This window comes from Spea bombifrons, chromosome 1 (assembly GCF_027358695.1).
Source record: "Spea bombifrons isolate aSpeBom1 chromosome 1, aSpeBom1.2.pri, whole genome shotgun sequence".
Classification (NCBI taxonomy): domain Eukaryota; kingdom Metazoa; phylum Chordata; class Amphibia; order Anura; family Pelobatidae; genus Spea; species Spea bombifrons.
The window spans coordinates 162,930,842-162,948,318 of NC_071087.1; the positions used below are offsets into that span (position 1 = coordinate 162,930,842).

The following is a 17,477-nucleotide window of genomic DNA, read 5'->3' on the forward strand; positions in this document are numbered from 1 at the left end:
GTTTTCTACTTTGGAAAAAGTTTATATTCAAAATACATTTTATGCTTATTTAATAAAAAAACGATTTTCACCCCTGCAACTGGTGCAATAATTACGGTATATTTACTAAAAACGTATTATCTCACACTCACCAAAGGCCTCAAAGTTTAATACGGGAATAGAGGCTATTTATAAAGGTTTGATTATATAGGATTTATAATTATATTTATATAAAACCTGCTTCACGCGTCCAAATTACTAAAATTGCGAAACACCGGGCCTGACGTAATTGCATCATAAAATACGCTAAATACCCGGCAGGGCAACAAGAAAACGAGCAGAAGGCGTTTTCCTATTCAGCGGCACCGTGTTTCCGGTGGTCAGTGGTTAAAGGGGATTTAAAGGTCTGAGTGACATGTGAAAGAGCTGAGGTTGGTGCGTTCACCAGTACAGACCTCCACATGCTCGCTGTCCCATCGGCTGCAAGACCGCTGAGCTGGAATACGATGTCATAACCCGACTGATGTCATAACCCGACTGATGTCATAACTCGACACAGCTCACCTGCGTGTAAAGTAAAATAAAATCGACCGCTTACGTACCTTTTTAAAGTTTTATTAGTACCTTCTTTAGGCAGAATCAAAATATTAGATTCATCAAGACTCCGATTTACAGGTTTTCTTCCGCCCTGTGACAATGTACAGCGCCTATCAAAACGTATTTGTAATACTAGATAGAAATCTCAAAAAAGGAACATAGAATGGTGAGAAATAACCCAATAAAGGTCAACTCAAAGTGCTTGAGGAAATCCAATTCACCGAAGTAACGGCTCAGCGTGTAAAGTGAATACGTTTTAAGGGGGAGGCAGATTTCGACGCACATATAAAGCTTTTTTTGTTCAACAAATAACTTAGAAATATTTTAAACGTTCAACTATGAATCCAGTGCTGATCCCAGCCGCGTCCGAGAGCGTGATGATGCGTAAGACGGAATCGAGAGAACCGGTTAGTTCTATACTCTATGCTTTGAGAGTAACTTAATGACCAGTGTAGCACTAAATATCTAAAATAAAAGGAAAAAAATAATAAATTCATTGCACTATAATCATCTTATCTGAAGTACAACAGTCTGTACCCCAAAATAAGAGCCGGGGGGAGGGGGAGCAGCATCACTCGACTCCTTTCCACGTCCAAGGAAAATAAATTCCCATCCTTTCCTATAATCTGTTAAATGGGGGTCACTTTTTGTATATTTTCACAGCTGGCGATGTGTGCGAAGGAGTAGAGGAGAACCGGAAGGTTTGCTCTTCGTTGCTCCGGAAGGTAAAGCTTGATATGCGATTTTCCAACCCAAAATAAAAAAACAAAGCGTTCTTTATCTCCAAATCTGGAATGATACGGAAGGAGGATTCAGCTGGCCCCCGCGCGGGCCATTAGATCTTCCAGGGCTTTGTCCTGGTCATTATTATGTAGTAACAAAACTTCTTTAATGTCTTTTTGCTCAAATCCCATTTCTTTGAATTTACTCATCAGCTGGAGAAATTCAACCGTCTGCGGGAATAAAAAAGGGGACACAGAAAGCGTTAATCGGATGCAGGCACCGCGGCACTCAGAGAATTACATTAACCACGTATTATGATTTATTGTTTTATATAGCGCCATCAAACGGCATAGCGCTGTACAAGGTAGGGATTAGCTTCTCTCCAGCCTATCGGCAGCCCAAGTTACCCAATACATATCGGTTCGTCGGTATCGGAATCCGTAAATTCTAGTTTTGTCAAACCCTTTGAATGTAGGGACTATAAGAAGAGCTGCGGTGATTGTTGGTGCTTTATAGATAAAATCATTTATAATAATTATAATGTAAATAATTATTAATCTCAAAACTACGGATGTGGTTCACAGCTTTAGGGCATAAAGAGCAACACTGGACACAATAATGAATGTGGAGCTATCACCGCGGAAACCAATGGAAAGTTCTACATTTTATTACTTGGGCCCAGAATGGCTCTGGGGTACATAGAGTCCAGCGTTTCTCCGTCAGAGCCCCCCGGAAAGGGGTTTACTGGCGGCGGATCTCACCTTCTCCTCTGAGCACTGGTTCATTTCCAGAGCTTCTTCCACCAGGAGAGGGTCGAAGCCTTTCTCGCAGAGCTGGGAATGAACGAACAGGTACTCGAGCACCTGGAAAAGAGAAAAGCCGCGTTACCACACACGAGGCGTCAGAAAGAGAGGATTCTACACCACTTTCTGGCCCCTAAAATAATAGATAAGGTGGATCGATGGGAAAACGCAGATGCCCCCCCAGCCTAATGAGCTACAGTTTAGGATTTAGCTGCAGCATGCGCGGCCGCATCCCTGGGAGTTAAATACCCCGGATGCGCACGTTTAAGGTGCAGACGGAGTCACCAATGTCAATATACACAACCAGACATCTGTCTGAGACCCACAAGTCCCCGGCGACTTACTGCAGCCCAACCGGACCAGAGCAGCGACTGGCTTACAGACTGAAATACATTTATTCATAATAAAAATATAAGATTAACTTTTCCTTGGAAATCCGGATCTAAATTGTGCTCAACAGTCATTGTTTAGAATCAGAGAAGCCTGCAACGAATGCTAATTTGGCTTTACAGATATTAAATGTAGCTGATCAGATTCCATAAACAATAAACCGTTGGACATGCGCAGCCTCACCTGCTCCACGTTCTGCCCCTGTTTCTGCATGGCTCTCATGACGTGCTGGTACGAGTATCCCATGCTGACGATGGTTTCCGCGCACTCCCTCTCGCTGCTGGAGAGCGCTTGCAGAAGCTCCTCGTAGCCGGGCACGCTCCGCTGCTTAACAAAGGCGACTTTGTTGGGCACTTTGGGCACTGGAACGGGGAGATCGACAGTCTGTCAAAGAAAAATAAGAGTTTGGCAATGTGGAGAGATCAAAAGAAATAAAAACACTTATAAGCTTTTCCTAAAAGAAGCAAAATGTAAGCAGAAACCCAAATAAAAATAAATGGAACCCAATAATCGCACTGTTATGTCATAAGGGGCGTCTACAGACCCCAAAGGGTTACCCAGGCAGAAACATTTCAGAAATAAAGATAAAGGGAAAAAAGAAGATGCCCTAAACACCTTTTACCCCTCCCACTACCAATAAAAAAAAAAAGAAAATCTCTTTTCTGCCCCACATCAAAAGTTATAAAATCTAAAAAAAATATATATTTTATATAAAAAATTTATATTAATATACATATATATATGTAAAAACTGTAAACTATAATAAAAAAAAATAAAAACAAAGTTTGCGGAACATTCATCGGTGTCAGACGTGCCTAACCTTCAAAAGAAATACCAAGCAATATTGTATTCGCCCCCCCCAAATAAGTCCTTGTCTCCGGGGTGGGAAACAAGCTTGTCATGAAGAGGTTAATAACATAATGGGGAGGAATAATCATCCAGCTGCTAAGAACAGGTAGTTAAGGTGGCTGCTGCCACAGCATTACGTGCGCTTCCCTGAGTGACCAGCAGGGGCGCATTCTCCCGACTCGCAAAAATAGCGATCTATATCGATCCAAAACGTACGCATTACGAGTATTTGTGATGGAAATAAAATGTATCCGCCAAGCTTGTAATTCATACACAGCTGACAGAACGCTGAGTCGCGTGGAATGAAAATAAATCCGGCCTTTTTATGGGTTTTTTTACTGCAGAAAATGGAACGTTGAGCCCAATCCTGTGATCTGTAATGATTGGGATTTAGTGACCAGGCTAGAAGCTCTCACTAAACGGAAAGACTTCTGCATCCGACCGTCATACAATAACTACAGATTTACATAAATCACAACGTCACGACAACAAAGTGACACAAAAAGTAACAAAATATGCTTAATTAAAAAAAAAAAAAACTCCAAAACGTGGCACTTGGGCATCGGATCCGGTGAAGGCAGCCAAATACATTTCCCAGATCCAGAGACGGCCCTCAATTTAACACTTTCACAACTTACAGTAAATATACAAATCTGAGTCAATTTATATTGAACTAGGTATATAGTGGTTTCCATTACTTAAAGGGGATGTCTCAGCGCTGTATACAGTAACATAACCCCCCCAGCGCTGCTGTATACAGTAACATAACCCCCCCAGCGCTGCTGTATACAGTAACATAATCCCCCCAGCGCTGTATACAGTAACATAACCCCCCCAATGCTGCATACAGTAATATAACCCCCCAGCGCTGCTGTATACAGTAATAAACCCCCCCAGCGCTGTATACAGTAATATAACCTCCCAGCGCTGCATACAGTAACATAACCCCCCCGGCGCTGCATACAGTAACATAACCCCCCAGCGCTGCTGTATACAGTAATATAACCCCCCCAGCGCTGCTGTATACAGTAACATAACCCCCAGCGCTGCTGTATAAAGTAACATAACCCCCCCAGCGCTGCTGTATACAGTAATATAACCCCCAGCGCTGTATACAGTAATAACCCCCAGCGCTGTATACAGTAATATAACCCCCAGCACTGTATACAGTAATATAACCCCCAGCGCTGTATACAGTAATATAACCCCCCAGCGCTGTATACAGTAATATAACCCCCCAGCGCTGTATACAGTAATATAACCCCCCAGCGCTGTATACAGTAACATAACCCCCCAGCGCTGCTGTATACAGTAACATAACCCCCCCAGCGCTGCTGTATACAGTAATATAACCCCCAGCGCTGTATACAGTAATATAACCCCCAGCACTGTATACAGTAATATAACTCCCCAGCGCTGTATACAGTAATATAACCCCCAGCGCTGTATACAGTAATATAACCCCCAGCACTGTATACAGTAATATAACCCCCCAGCACTGTATACAGTAATATAACTCCCCAGCGCTGTATACAGTAATATAACCCCCCAGCGCTGTATACAGTAATATAACCCCCAGCACTGTATACAGTAATATAACCCCCCAGCACTGTATACAGTAATATAACCCCCCAGCGCTGTATACAGTAATATAACCCCCAGCGCTGTATACAGTAATATAACCCCCCAGCGCTGTATACAGTAATATAACCCCCCAGCGCTGTATACAGTAATATAACCCCCCAGCACTGTATACAGTAATATAACCCCCAGCGCTGTATACAGTAATATAACCCCCCAGCGCTGTATACAGTAATATAACCCCCAGCACTGTATACAGTAATAACCCCCCCAGCACTGTATACAGTAATATAACCCCCAGTGCTGCTGTATACAGTAATGTCGGTCAGTGACAAAAACCCAGTTATCTAATTTTTTCCCAATAAACTCATTTTATCTGCAGACCTGGAGCCGCCATTATTGTCAGTCATGTGATATTTTGGGTGACTTTTCCTGCTTAAACAACACACTTTATGGCAATGCTAATGAAGTCCATTCCTCCATTGACTTTCATTAGCGAGTCCAACTGTGTGATTAAGACTGAATCATTCCATCAGGATGTTTGTCTAATAGATTGGGGCTCATAACAGAGCGAGAACTCATACAAAAAGCTAATATGCAAAAAAAAAAAAAAAAAAAAGTTTAAAAACATAAATAGCACAATATTTTTTTTTAAAACCTATTAATCCGATACCAGTAGTAAAAATAAAAGGTGAGAGCGGCTTTGTTAATCCTGCTGGGTTCTTACCTTACAGGTTCCGATGACTTCCGTTTCAGGTGAGCGCAGGACGCGGTGGCCGGTGCCGGTGCCGTGGTGTCCGTTCAGCTCACTGGGGCTCGGCTTAGAGGAGGCTCTTAAAGAATCCATGAAAGTGCCATTGGGTAGACAAGATGTACTAAGAAAAGTGCTAGCAAACAGGGACATTTTCTGATCTCCATCATCAGAGTCCAACTTAGGAAAGGAGAGCGATTTGATATTGCTCACCGAGGCGATGGGTGCAAGGGACACTTTGGAAGACGGGGGTACTAGTTCACAGTTTTCTAACTGTGGCAAAGTGATGAAGCCGTTGGGTTTGCGCAGAAGCTTGAAGTCCACGGCTTCTTCTTTCGTGGAGGTGGAGAGGTCCTCGCCGTTGCCCGACGAGCCAGAGCTCTGCACGTTTCCAATGGCAGAGGGGTCCGGGTTCGCTGCAGGATGAACATGGATGTCAAGAATGCTTTTTAACTCTTCTCTGTCATTGAGGGTTTTTAGCTCTACATTGTTAAACGGATCCTGTTCACACTCGAAGTCCGCAGGGTTGAAGTCGGCGTTGACGTGAGGCGGACTCATCACCTTCATGTTTGTGGCACTGCTGTCGGCTGGGGTGGGAGTCAGAATATTGTTGTGCTGCAAGCTGGCCAGAATAGGGTTGATGGGAGGCGGAACGCCAAGGTTTTCATCGCCGGTGCGGCTGTCCGCCGGGCCGGCATCAGCTTGGGCGTGCGCGGCTTCGGCTTTCAGCTCGGCTGCCTTCTGGATAGCTTTGATCTTCCTGATTTCCTCAGCCCACTGGATAGCTTTCTTCTCCAATGAAAAATCATACTGCAAAAAGAAACAAGCAGGGGGATCAGTGCCCGACGTTTCGCTATCGCTTTGTTAAGGTGCTAGGGTATTATTACATTCTACTGCCCCCGTACATTTACCGCGTGGTTTACGAGACACATCCGGCCCCCGCAGCCAGTAAATGTCAGTGAAGTGTTGGAAGGCTCCGGATTACTTGCTTCTTGTACCAAAGTAATATAAAGTAACATAAAGCTCATGTATTCGTCGCGGAAGCAAAGGCGCGTTATAAAGGCACCCATCGTACTGGGTTTGGTCTGATTTACTGGGAAATAATTCTTAGAACTTCTCCCAGTAAAAATATATTTCACATTCTACGGCGATATACAGGACATGGCGGCAAAGTTTATAGCTGGACACCTACGTGAGCTTCTCCTATGAGCTGGGCGATGTCGGGCACACAGAACCCAACGGGTAACCCAACCTTATCCGGCACTCTGAACTTGTCGCCAATCTTGAACGGGACGTCCTCTAGGTAACTGGAAGGCCCTGCAAAGAACATCAAGTCCATCATAAGAGGAGAACATGAAACGATCGCCTTGAATCGGAATTTCTTTAGGATTAGATTTTTTCTTTTCTCTATACATTGTGTATTTGCTGACATTATGAAGCTGAAGTATTTCGCGCCTTGAAGTGCAGCCATGTAATGTACGGCCGAAGGCTTGATTCGTGGCGTTGGGAACTCTCCCGGGGGTCAATCTGTTCCCAGCGGAGGGCTGAACCCGTTCCATACGTCACTGAGATACATAAACAGCGGCCTCTATACCAAGGGTGTCCAACCCGCGGCCCTACATTATGGGAGATGTAGCTGCTGGAGGGCCACAGGTTGGAAACCCCTTGGTCTATACAGTCCCGGCATGATGGCAGCAACGGGCGAGACGCTAGCTGGGGTGGATTTAAATATTTAGTTTAGTTATTCATTCAAAGTATCTCCAGCGGGGGCCGTGTACGCTGTGCCTGACAGCCTCAAAACTCCCAAAATATAACTTGGTTGGACAGTAGACTCATAGTGTTCGCTGTGTATAAACGGCTGCGCATGCACGGTAAATGACTTGCTTTTGGCATCTGGTATGAGAAAGATGATTGGAATCCCGCCTAGCGATGGGCATACATGGATTTTTTTTATTTTTTTTAATTTATTTTAGTTTTTTGCACGCCAGGGTTTTTTGACTTCTATGAGTCCCTTTAAAACAGCCCCCAGAGGCCAGAGACGGTCTTTGCCCCCCCCCCCCGAGTCCCCCTCCACCCAACAAGCGATTTGCTAAAAAGAATAAAGAACTAAACCCCTCATCACTCGTACTAAACAGAGATCAACGGGAAACCACGGAACGCGCAACGTAATCGGAGGATAACAAGAAAACTCACCCTGTAAATCCGACGCAGACTTCCTAGAAGCCATTTAGAGTCTGAAATAAAACAGAAGAGACGCAGATATTATCAAAAGTCCGGATACAATCTCATAAGCGGGGGGATACCTCTTACAGCAAGAAAAATGGAGGTAGTCGTGGCTAAGGTTGCCATATCAGTGAATTTTTCCACTTTTTTTTTGTTGTCACTGCCCCCCCCACCAATATTTCTGCCCCTGCGGTATCTGGGAACCAACTACAAATACAACAAACATACGAACAAATACCCTTCATACGCGGCATCGGCAACAAGTATCCCGGAAGGAAAACATGGCCAGTATGGCTACCCTATGCGGAAACAGAGAGGCCCCCCCGACATTATTAATAGCAAGACATTTAGTGCTACTAAACATTGTACCCCCCAAATAAACTACTGAAAACCACTGCCGGCCAGTCACGGCTCAAAGCTTTAGTAGAAGACTTGCTTCAAACAAACCAAAAAAAGTTAATATTTAACCTTAAACGTTTCCTTATTTACCTTAAATAAAAGCAACGGCGCTTAAGGGGCATTTTGGTAAACGTGGAGCAATCCTGCCATCGCTTTACGGCTTTTATCCCGATTTATAAACGAATATCGTATGAATCGGACAGAGGTTTCCAGGCGAGATCGGCTTAAAAATTACAAAAATATACAAAAAATAAAAAGCGATCTATAAAAGGCAAAATAAAATCCAATCGAAGCGAGGCAATGAGCAGGAACCGGTTGCTATAGTAACTGCATCACCAGCATCCTGTTGCAACAGAACAGTTTTTAAACATAAAACCCCCGGTTTACTGCATAAGGTGACATTAGGGGTTAAGCGCGTATGAATCGGTTGCTATGGTGACTGCCCCATTTAAAGTGCTCTTTATACAGCCTAATGTTTTCTATCCCCAAAGATCAATTCCATTCGCCAAACGCGAATCCTTAACACCTCAGTGCAAACCGAACGCTGACTCGCCGCCCCCTAAACCACCGACTAGATTGCAAGCTCCCGGGCCCGCTTCTCCTTTTGATCCAGTTTGTTATTGTGCGTGATTTTAAATTATGTTGCCGGCTATTAGTAACAGCGCTACGGAATCTGCTGGCGCTATAAATAAACGGAACGTAATATACAGACTGATAAAACGGATCACTGTACAAGAGTCTCCGAGGCCGGGAAGAATCATTAAATCACTTATATTACATGAAATAAAACGCGCGTCTGTATTGGCCGGCTCACTGATGTAATGGACGGGGTTATTCATCATTATTAAACATGGGTTATGATGCGGAGCGATGCGTAATAATTAAATTATTGCTTTGCAAACACTGGGAGGAAAGGGGCTGAGTGAAGACGAGTCTACGCCAGAAAATGGTGCGTAATCGTCCGAATATCTCAAGAGGGAACTGCCAGCGTCCCAACACACCAGTCCCTGTGTCTGTACCCGGCAGATCGGCCCCATCCAGCCCCCGTCTAGTCTGCCCGTTTCCCCTGCTGTAACGACTCAAACCTTAATCAGTCGTTGGTCTCGTCTTAGATTCAGGAGCCGTATGTCTATCCCATGCATGTTTAATCCCCTCACTGTATTACCCTCTACCACTTCTGCCGGGAGGCTGTTCCATATGCCGATCACATGCAAGTTTAAATCCCCTTACTGTATTAAAGCCACTAACGCGCAAACCCTGCATTCCTCCGGATCCAAACACCGCTTCGGGGGAAACATTTCTCGGGAATTGCACCAGGGCAGGGCAGTTCTCCATTTATCTGCCTCCCTCTCTTGCGCATGGCCAGTTCAATTTAATGTTTGTTATTCAGGGTTATATTTTCCTCCCTCGACAGTCGACAAAAAAGCAGAGAGCCAGAGCCCCTCGTGGAAATTTTCTTTAATCCCCTATAAAGTCCTAGAGGAAGATGAAAGTCGTATTTCTATTAATTTATTACCTTAAAAGAAAGAATTCGGGAAAACGACAAATGTAGCAGTCAGTCAAAAAAAAAAAAAAACAAACAAAAAAAAGGACTATTAAGAAAAGAAACATGCATTGCTCCCGCGATCCACTTCCACGCTCACTTTCACCATAATAGTGTGATATTGTGGTCTGGCTCATCGGGCAAATATAGGAAGATTCAGATATATAATGTTCTGAATATTCGAAGGATGACGATTCACGACGACTGCTTGGGAAGCGACTTGATGACAACGAATGAGTGAATCCGGAATAATCTTCTGATTTGTGGCCCTCGAGTTAAGCCGAGGGGCCTCCTGCTGTAACGTTAATTATTCATATGGAGATCCTAAATAGGTAATGACCACAAAAAGCTAGCAAAAAAACCCCAAAACAGCAAAATACACCGTTTTTCAGAGCAAAGCATTAAACTTCTAGCTCTGGAAAAAGAAAAGTGAAAGGAGCCGAGGCTGCGCTGCCAGAGAGAGACTTACGAGTCCTTACTTCCGATGACTGAAAGGTAAGCAGACAATGTAATAAAGCATCAGAAAAAGCAAGCGTATTAGTGGCGGGAAGGGGGAGGGGGTTCAGCCGCTTTACAGATCTCTGGTCAGACACAATTAGGGATCCAATATCTTGTTAGAACAAGAGGTCAAAATATAAAACTACAGGGCAAGAGGTTTAGATGGAATGGAAGGAAGTTTTACATTATGGAGAGGGTGGTAGATAAGTGGAGCAGCCTCCCAGCAGAAGTGGTAGAGGGTAATACAGTGAGGGGATTAAACATGCATGGGATAGACATACGGCTCCTGAATCTAAGACGAGACCAACGGCTGATTAAGGTTTGAGTCGTTACAGCGGGAGAGACGGGCGGCGGATCGGATGAGGCTCAAGTTCTATGTTTTTATAAGAAGAGGGAAATTCATTAAATTTGAGAGAAAAGATCACTTCAAAACTTCGCTTTTTAGTTCCCAGCCAGGAAAAAAAAAAAAAGCAGAAATAAAAACGTACGAATCCGCCGGACTTGGCTTAGAAAGAAACGGCTGCCGGTGAGGACAGGATTATTAAACGTGTCCATATTTTGTAAACACGCTAAGGGCTTTTAAGACGTTTGCCTAATGGAACGCGTTGTTCCTTCTGTCACGCGCCTGTCCTCCGCCTCCCGAAGCCCCGCAGCGTGTTTATATGATATTATATATATTTACTATATTATACATGATATATATTTTATATATATATTATTATATATTTGTTATACCGTTATATATTACATATGATATATATATTATTATATATTTGTTATACAGTTATATTATTTATATTATATATATTATATTTATTATATTTATTATACTTAATATCAGCCGCTTGCCCTGAAAACTTCCGGACACCTTTCCAATGATACAGATCGGCATCGCTGGGAATAAAAACTGGCAACTGTGCTGCCTCTATGAACACAAAAAAATAATCTAGGCATGACAGAGCTAAGGATTGCTTGGGAGGCGACATGGAAACCATTATTACTTTATATAGCGCCGTCATATTCCGCAGCGCTGCACAATGGGATACAGGCCTTGGTGGTCTGGGACCTCGGCGTTATAATAACACGGAGGGTGACGTAATTGGGAAAAAAAAAAAAGGGCAGATAAACGAAAGACTGGAAGCGGTCACCGCGCCGGCACCACGAGCGGAACATAAAACTCACAACTCTCAATCGGAGAAGTTACACTAAATCCCACCATCAAGTTAATAAGACCCAGCCTTTCCGAATGGTCAGCATGAACCGCAAATAGAATGTCGGTGTTTGACCTCTAACCCCATCGTATGGTCAGAAGAATTCCAAATCCCGGGGCAATGCCTAACGTCAGGTGACTTCGCCGGACGGAGGTCACTCGCTGTTAGGTTACGGTAAGACAATACTGTAAAAGATAAAGGTTATCCAAGAGACCCATGTGGTCTCATCTAGCAGCCCCCTCCTCGGCAGCATTTGGATGAGGGGTCAAGCCCATCCCAATAACCGTGCACTATGTACACCAATAGTGATCCAATCAGGGTGTAAATACCTTGGTTACAGACACAGAAAGGTTTATGGTTACAGCCCAAAAAAACTCCAGGTAAGGGCAGCAACTACCCTCTTACCACCCCTTATCAGCCCACCCCAGATACGGAGTCAATGAAACCTGCCCAAAGGTAAAGAACAACTGTGTACGGCAAGCCGGAGGAGCCTCGTTACAGGTGGGTAATAGCGGCTGATCCATGGAGTTACCCTGACCCCAATCTGCCCACCAGAGGAACGCCAGCCCATCACCAACCCCCCTGCCCACTAGCTGAGTGACCCCCACTCTGCCACCACTACATACTAGCTAAGGGATATCCCCACCCTGCTCACCAGCTGAGTGTTACTCAACCTCGATTCCTCCACGCTATGACTAATACTCACTGCCAACCCTACCATCAGTGTGACGATCCTTTAACCCCTTACTTTCCTCCTACCAGCTGAGTGGCACTACATGCCGATCAACACTGCATAAAGAAACCCCTAAAGCTGAGTAACAGTGCTTAGCCCACCCCCACTAGCTGAGTGGCACTCCATAAACCCTCTGGTATCTCCCAAAGCTGAGTGAAAGTACTTAGCCCCAAGCCCCAGGTGAGTGGCACTCCACAAACCTTCTAGTAACTCCCAAAGCTGAGTGTCAGTTCTTACCTCACCGCACCAGCTGACTGGCACTCGATAAACACTCTAGTAACTCCCAAAGCTGAGTGACAGTACTTACCCCCCACTAGCTGAGTGACGCTGATCAGGCCTACTCATCCAAGTGACAGGAACCCTCTAGTTACCCCTAGCTGAAACTATTAACCCTTGCCAGCTGAGTGAGCGCACTTAACGCTGAATAATTCCCACTGGCCAACGACCTGGCCCAGGAGTAGAACATGCCAGTAGTAATACCTCATGAGGGGAAACACCCACCGAGAGACCCGACGAATTACCCGCCCCTCACTTACCCTGTGTCCGTTTGCCCCCTACTGCCACGGTAAATCCGCCCGCTCCTACTGGAAAAGCTCTCGGGCCCCTGCCTCAGTGCGCGAAGCCATCTTTGGACACTTCCTACTTCCTCCTCCTCTGGTCGTGAGCCATTGACGTCACCGCGCACCCAGGTCACGGGACTTTAGACGCAGCGTCCTAAACGTGAGGCACAACCGGAAATAAAGTCGTCAAGTAGGAGCCATTTTGCTGGAGACAAAAGCGGCTAATGTCGCCAGCAAGATGGCAACATCTGCGCAAACAGTTGTCATTGGAGACCTTTTACCTCTCGTAGACAGCTGACATTCTGTATCTAGCATTCTCAGAGACCGCTGTGTCTGATGGAAGGTTCTGGAATTAGAGTCATTTTCGAACCAGAACCACAGTCCGTAAAGCAATCATTGTACAGTCTTATCATCCTGGGTCACCTTAGTTACCAGAGGTGCTACACCCGACTGTCGGCCTTACTGAGTTACCTCTCTGAGTGCCGAGGTACATTCTCATTTGAAATAGATACAGTTTCTTATATTTTATATTTATTTTATTCCGTGGGTTAATATATTGATAAGATTACCTTAAAAGAGAAATCACATGGAAAGAAAACACGTTTCTATTTGAGTTAAATACGGGGCCGCGTAGCCTCTAGATTGTAAGCTCCTGTGTGCAGGGCCCTTGTTACTGCTTGTTTACGTAAGTCGACTTGTTATGTGATATACTACATGTTATGTCCTGTTTGCCCAGCGCTGTGGAATATGATGGCGCTATACAAAACAATAAATAATAATAATAGGCGTGCATTGCTGACCGCCAGGGCCGACCTCAGGGGTGTGCGACCTGTGCGACCGCACAGGGCACCATGGTAGCAGGGGCGCCTGCCCGGGACTTAACTTAAAACATCGGTTTTTTTTTTGTTTTTTTTTAAACTTTATTTAACATCATTCAGAGGGGAGGGTAGTTTGAAGGGGCAGAGAGGGGGGTAGTTTGAAGGGGCAGAGAGGGGGGTAGTTTGAAGGGGCAGAGAGGGGGGGTAGTTTGAAGGGGCAGAGAGGGGGATAGTTTGAAGGGGCAGAGGGGGGGGTAGTTTGAAGGGGCAGGGGGGGGTAGTGAGGGGGGGCGCCAGAGGAGTAGTCCGCACAGGGCGCCACAACGCCCAAGGCCGGCAATGCTGACCGCTGTCTGTGTGATCAGCCAGCAGGGGCCCTCCCGGGTCTCTTCTCTCTAGTCCTTCGGGGACAATCGGGCTAATGTCATATGCTAGCACTCCAATGCCACGGATGCATACCTCCCAAGTGTCACACTTTGCGTAGGACAGTCCCAACTTTGTCACTCAATAAGTGGGTTTTAATAGCGCTGGCAGTTTGAGTGACGCATTACCCCCCAAGCTCCGCTCCCCGCCGTCCAGATTTGGTGGGGGGTGGTTGGGTAGAGGATGGGAGGTATGTAGATGTATGTCCAAGGGGGTGGCTGTTGCACTTCCCTGGGTCAGGCCTAGTCAAAAGGCCAACTTGAGTACATCACTACCACAAAACTACGTGAACTGAAACATTTTGGGCTCTAGTTTTCGCAATGGGTTTTGTAAGACTTGCTATTCAGTCCTGGATTGTCTATCTTTTCCCCTCTCCCCCACGACCAAAAATGATACCGAATTTTATTGACGTTTTTAACTTTTTTAATAACCCATCGTTCCCAGTATGAGAGATTATAACCCCTGATTAATGGCAAACTACTTCTTCTCATGGTGGTATAGTGGACTGAAGTTGATAGAAGCTTAACGTGTTTCGCGATATTAGGCAGGTGGTCATATTGTTATATCTGATCGGTATATGAGTAAGTAGGGTATTTAACTCTTCACAGATTACAAAAACAGCAGCATAGGGTATTTAACTTTCCATAGACTAAATTAATCACATGAAATAGAGAATAGAAAGGAATCAATGGTTTAAAAAAATAAATAAAAATATATATATAGATATATATATAGATATATATATATATACCGTATATGAGAAGGAGACCCAATAGTTAATAAACTCTGGGAACAAACATGTAGAAAGCTGTAATATGCTACCAAAAACAATTATAATTCACAGTGGTTTGTAACCAGGTTAAAAGAATAAATAGCATATTTAACTTCATAGACTAAAAAAGCAATAGCAAATGGTATTTACCTCTTCATAAACTAGAAAAGTGGCATCAAAATACATAAATACTACATAAATCGCAAACATTATAAATGGTTAAAAATATATTACACTAAAATAGAGAATAGAAGTATTATATTACAGAGATAGCGATAGATATATAGATATACCATTACATAAATTATGGCGGGTAAGGTGATGGAAAACCCTTCTACTTCCTGTACAGCAGGCAATTACTTTCAAGGGATCCATGTATAAAATAGATATAGAGGCAAACTTCTTGGCTCCGGGTACCTGCAGCCTTCCCTTATTGGGCGCTGCCAGGACTGCACACTGATGTCGGTGGGTGGTCCTGCTGACGGCAGAGGAAAACATCCCCATTTCAAGGGAATAAATGGGTGGGCAGCAGGGCGTGTCAAGACCCCGCTCTCATGACCCGGATGATTTGGGTCTTGACCCGGAGAATCGGAGGAGCAGCGCTCAACCGGCAATCTCCGGGTCAAACCCAGAGAGTTCCCAGGTATGGTGATAATTGTTGACCTTATTTGCATGAGCCTTCCCAGAATCCCTTGTGGTCGCCGCAGCACCATGAGATTTCTGAGGGAAAAACAAGCCATCTGGCTTCTCTGGTGTCTGTAGATGAGTGTTTAATAATGCTTCTACCACCCCCCCATGTAAGAAGGAAACCCAATCGTTAATAATCTCTGGGAAAGCAAGTATAGAAAGCTATAATATGAAGTCAGAAGTATCTATAATGTAGTTTGCAGCTATGTTAGAAAAAACAAGTGAAATCATACTCCGTCTCCATCTTTTTTGTGCTGAGAGCAAATATCCATCGTATCCCCCCTCTCCGGACCCTGATGGATAAGATATTTTACGTTACCAGAGTTACAGTTTTGGAAATATTTGCTGGCATCATCCTATCAAATATAATATGTTCATATATCCTGCATTTAACCTGTCGGTTTGTCCAACCTGTGTAAAAATAAACAAAAATTTACCGGATAACATATATAACACACTCTGTTGTACAGTTAGCATACTCTTTAAAACTGTTTTTTTTTTCATTTAAAGTGGAACTAACTATATTAGAGTTATCCATAAATCTACAGAGTTTGCAAATGTTAAACATTTAACCATGCAGTGTTTCTTGTGTCTTTCCTCTATAAAAAGTGGCTAGGGTATAAAATATTCCTTTTAATGTTTTAAGTCTACGAGATATGGAAAGCAACTCATTATATCCGGGAGCAAGCTTCAGAAGAGGTAAGTGTCGTCATACAATACCCACAATTACATTTAAATATTGACTATAGTTTGTGAAAAACAGGTCCAGATGTATGTACATTTATATTTTTTGCTTCTATATTTAAAAGGGTGCCAGGGGCAGGCTGGCCCGAGGGGGCAAATACTCTTTGTCACCAATTTTTGACAGGAAATGAAATGCTGGAATGCAATGAGAGAAAAAGCTGCCAGTGAGGTGCAGCACGGTATGATTGAGTGAGAGTATGTATGTCTACTAGGATGTATGTCTAAGTGGTGAGAGACGGAGTGTGTGTTAGAATGAGTATGTAAGTTTGTATTTGTGCAATTACATCTTAGTACATGGTCCCCAAGACAAATTTCAATGAGTAACCAATTAACTCAGCTGGCAACCTAAGCATTAAATGTTCCTCCATGCCACAGTAGCGTATCATCTATATAAATCCAAGGTGTTTTCTTGAATAATAACATAAGATGACCCTACCAAATATCAATAAACCAACTACTAAGCTTTTTGCCATGCTGTTGTAGCCTTCCTACCATCTATATAAACCCCACGAGTGTTCTTGAATTCTAACATAGGGTGACACAACTGCTCCCCTACCAAAGGCAACCAAAAGTGTATTTTACATACCTTGATCAAGCTGCCAATAAACATTCAAATGCACTCGCGGACATTAATTCTGTCGAAGTTGCAAACTCTTTTTTTCTATTTATTTGGGGGGGGCGTTTTCTATTAAATTGTTATACGACAGGTTCATGGGAATATATTTTATTTGAATAAATGCAAATGAAGATATTAGCATATATGGCTAATATATGTTTGGAGAGAATGCTGCCCTCTGTTGGTTAGATACATTAACCCCTTAAGGACCGGGCTCATTTTTCGTTTTGTACCCTGTGGGACCGAGGCTGTTTTGACACTTTTGTGGTGCTTGTGTTCAGCTGTAATTTTCTCCTCACCCATTTAGTGTACCCACATAAGTTATATATTGTTTTTTTCAGGACAAGATGGGCTTTCTTCAGATACCATTATTTTGATCGTATCATCTTATTTACTATAAAAAAAATAAAAAAAACATGGTGAAAAATTGAAAAAAAACACATTTTAGGACTTTTATTTGAAAAATCTTTTACTCACCTAAAAAAAGCAAGTAAAAAAACTAGCTAAATAGATTCTACTACTTGTCCTGAGTTTAGAAATACCCAATGTTTTTATGTTTTTTTGCTGTTTTTTGTAA

General features: G+C 43.6%; 1 protein-coding gene across 1 annotated transcript; it reads right to left on the minus strand.

Moving 5' to 3' along the window:
• Positions 1-1,290: 1,290 nt before the first annotated feature.
• On the minus strand, positions 1,291-12,937 carry UBAP1 (ubiquitin associated protein 1). Its single transcript, XM_053448577.1, has 7 exons — positions 12,817-12,937; positions 7,867-7,907; positions 6,866-6,990; positions 5,650-6,483; positions 2,676-2,876; positions 2,061-2,162; positions 1,291-1,529 (listed from the first exon to the last, which is right to left on the minus strand). Exons 2-7 carry the CDS (start codon positions 7,898-7,900, stop codon positions 1,389-1,391), a joined length of 1,437 nt encoding a protein of 478 aa, XP_053304552.1. The 5' UTR covers positions 7,901-7,907; positions 12,817-12,937; the 3' UTR covers positions 1,291-1,388.
• Positions 12,938-17,477: the final 4,540 nt, after the last annotated feature.

What these genes read in the sequence shown, in the direction of transcription:
- UBAP1 (XM_053448577.1), bottom strand. Translation starts at nt 7,900, where the DNA reads ATGGCTTCTAGGAAGTCTGCGTCGGATTTACAGG. An exon ending in AGCTCATAGGAGAAGCTCAC is followed by an intron (nt 6,484 to 6,865) that starts GTAGGTGTCCAG and finishes TTCTTTTTGCAG; the next exon opens with TATGATTTTTCATTGGAGAA. An exon ending in AAGTCATCGGAACCTGTAAG is followed by an intron (nt 2,877 to 5,649) that starts GTAAGAACCCAG and finishes TTTCTTTGACAG; the next exon opens with ACTGTCGATCTCCCCGTTCC.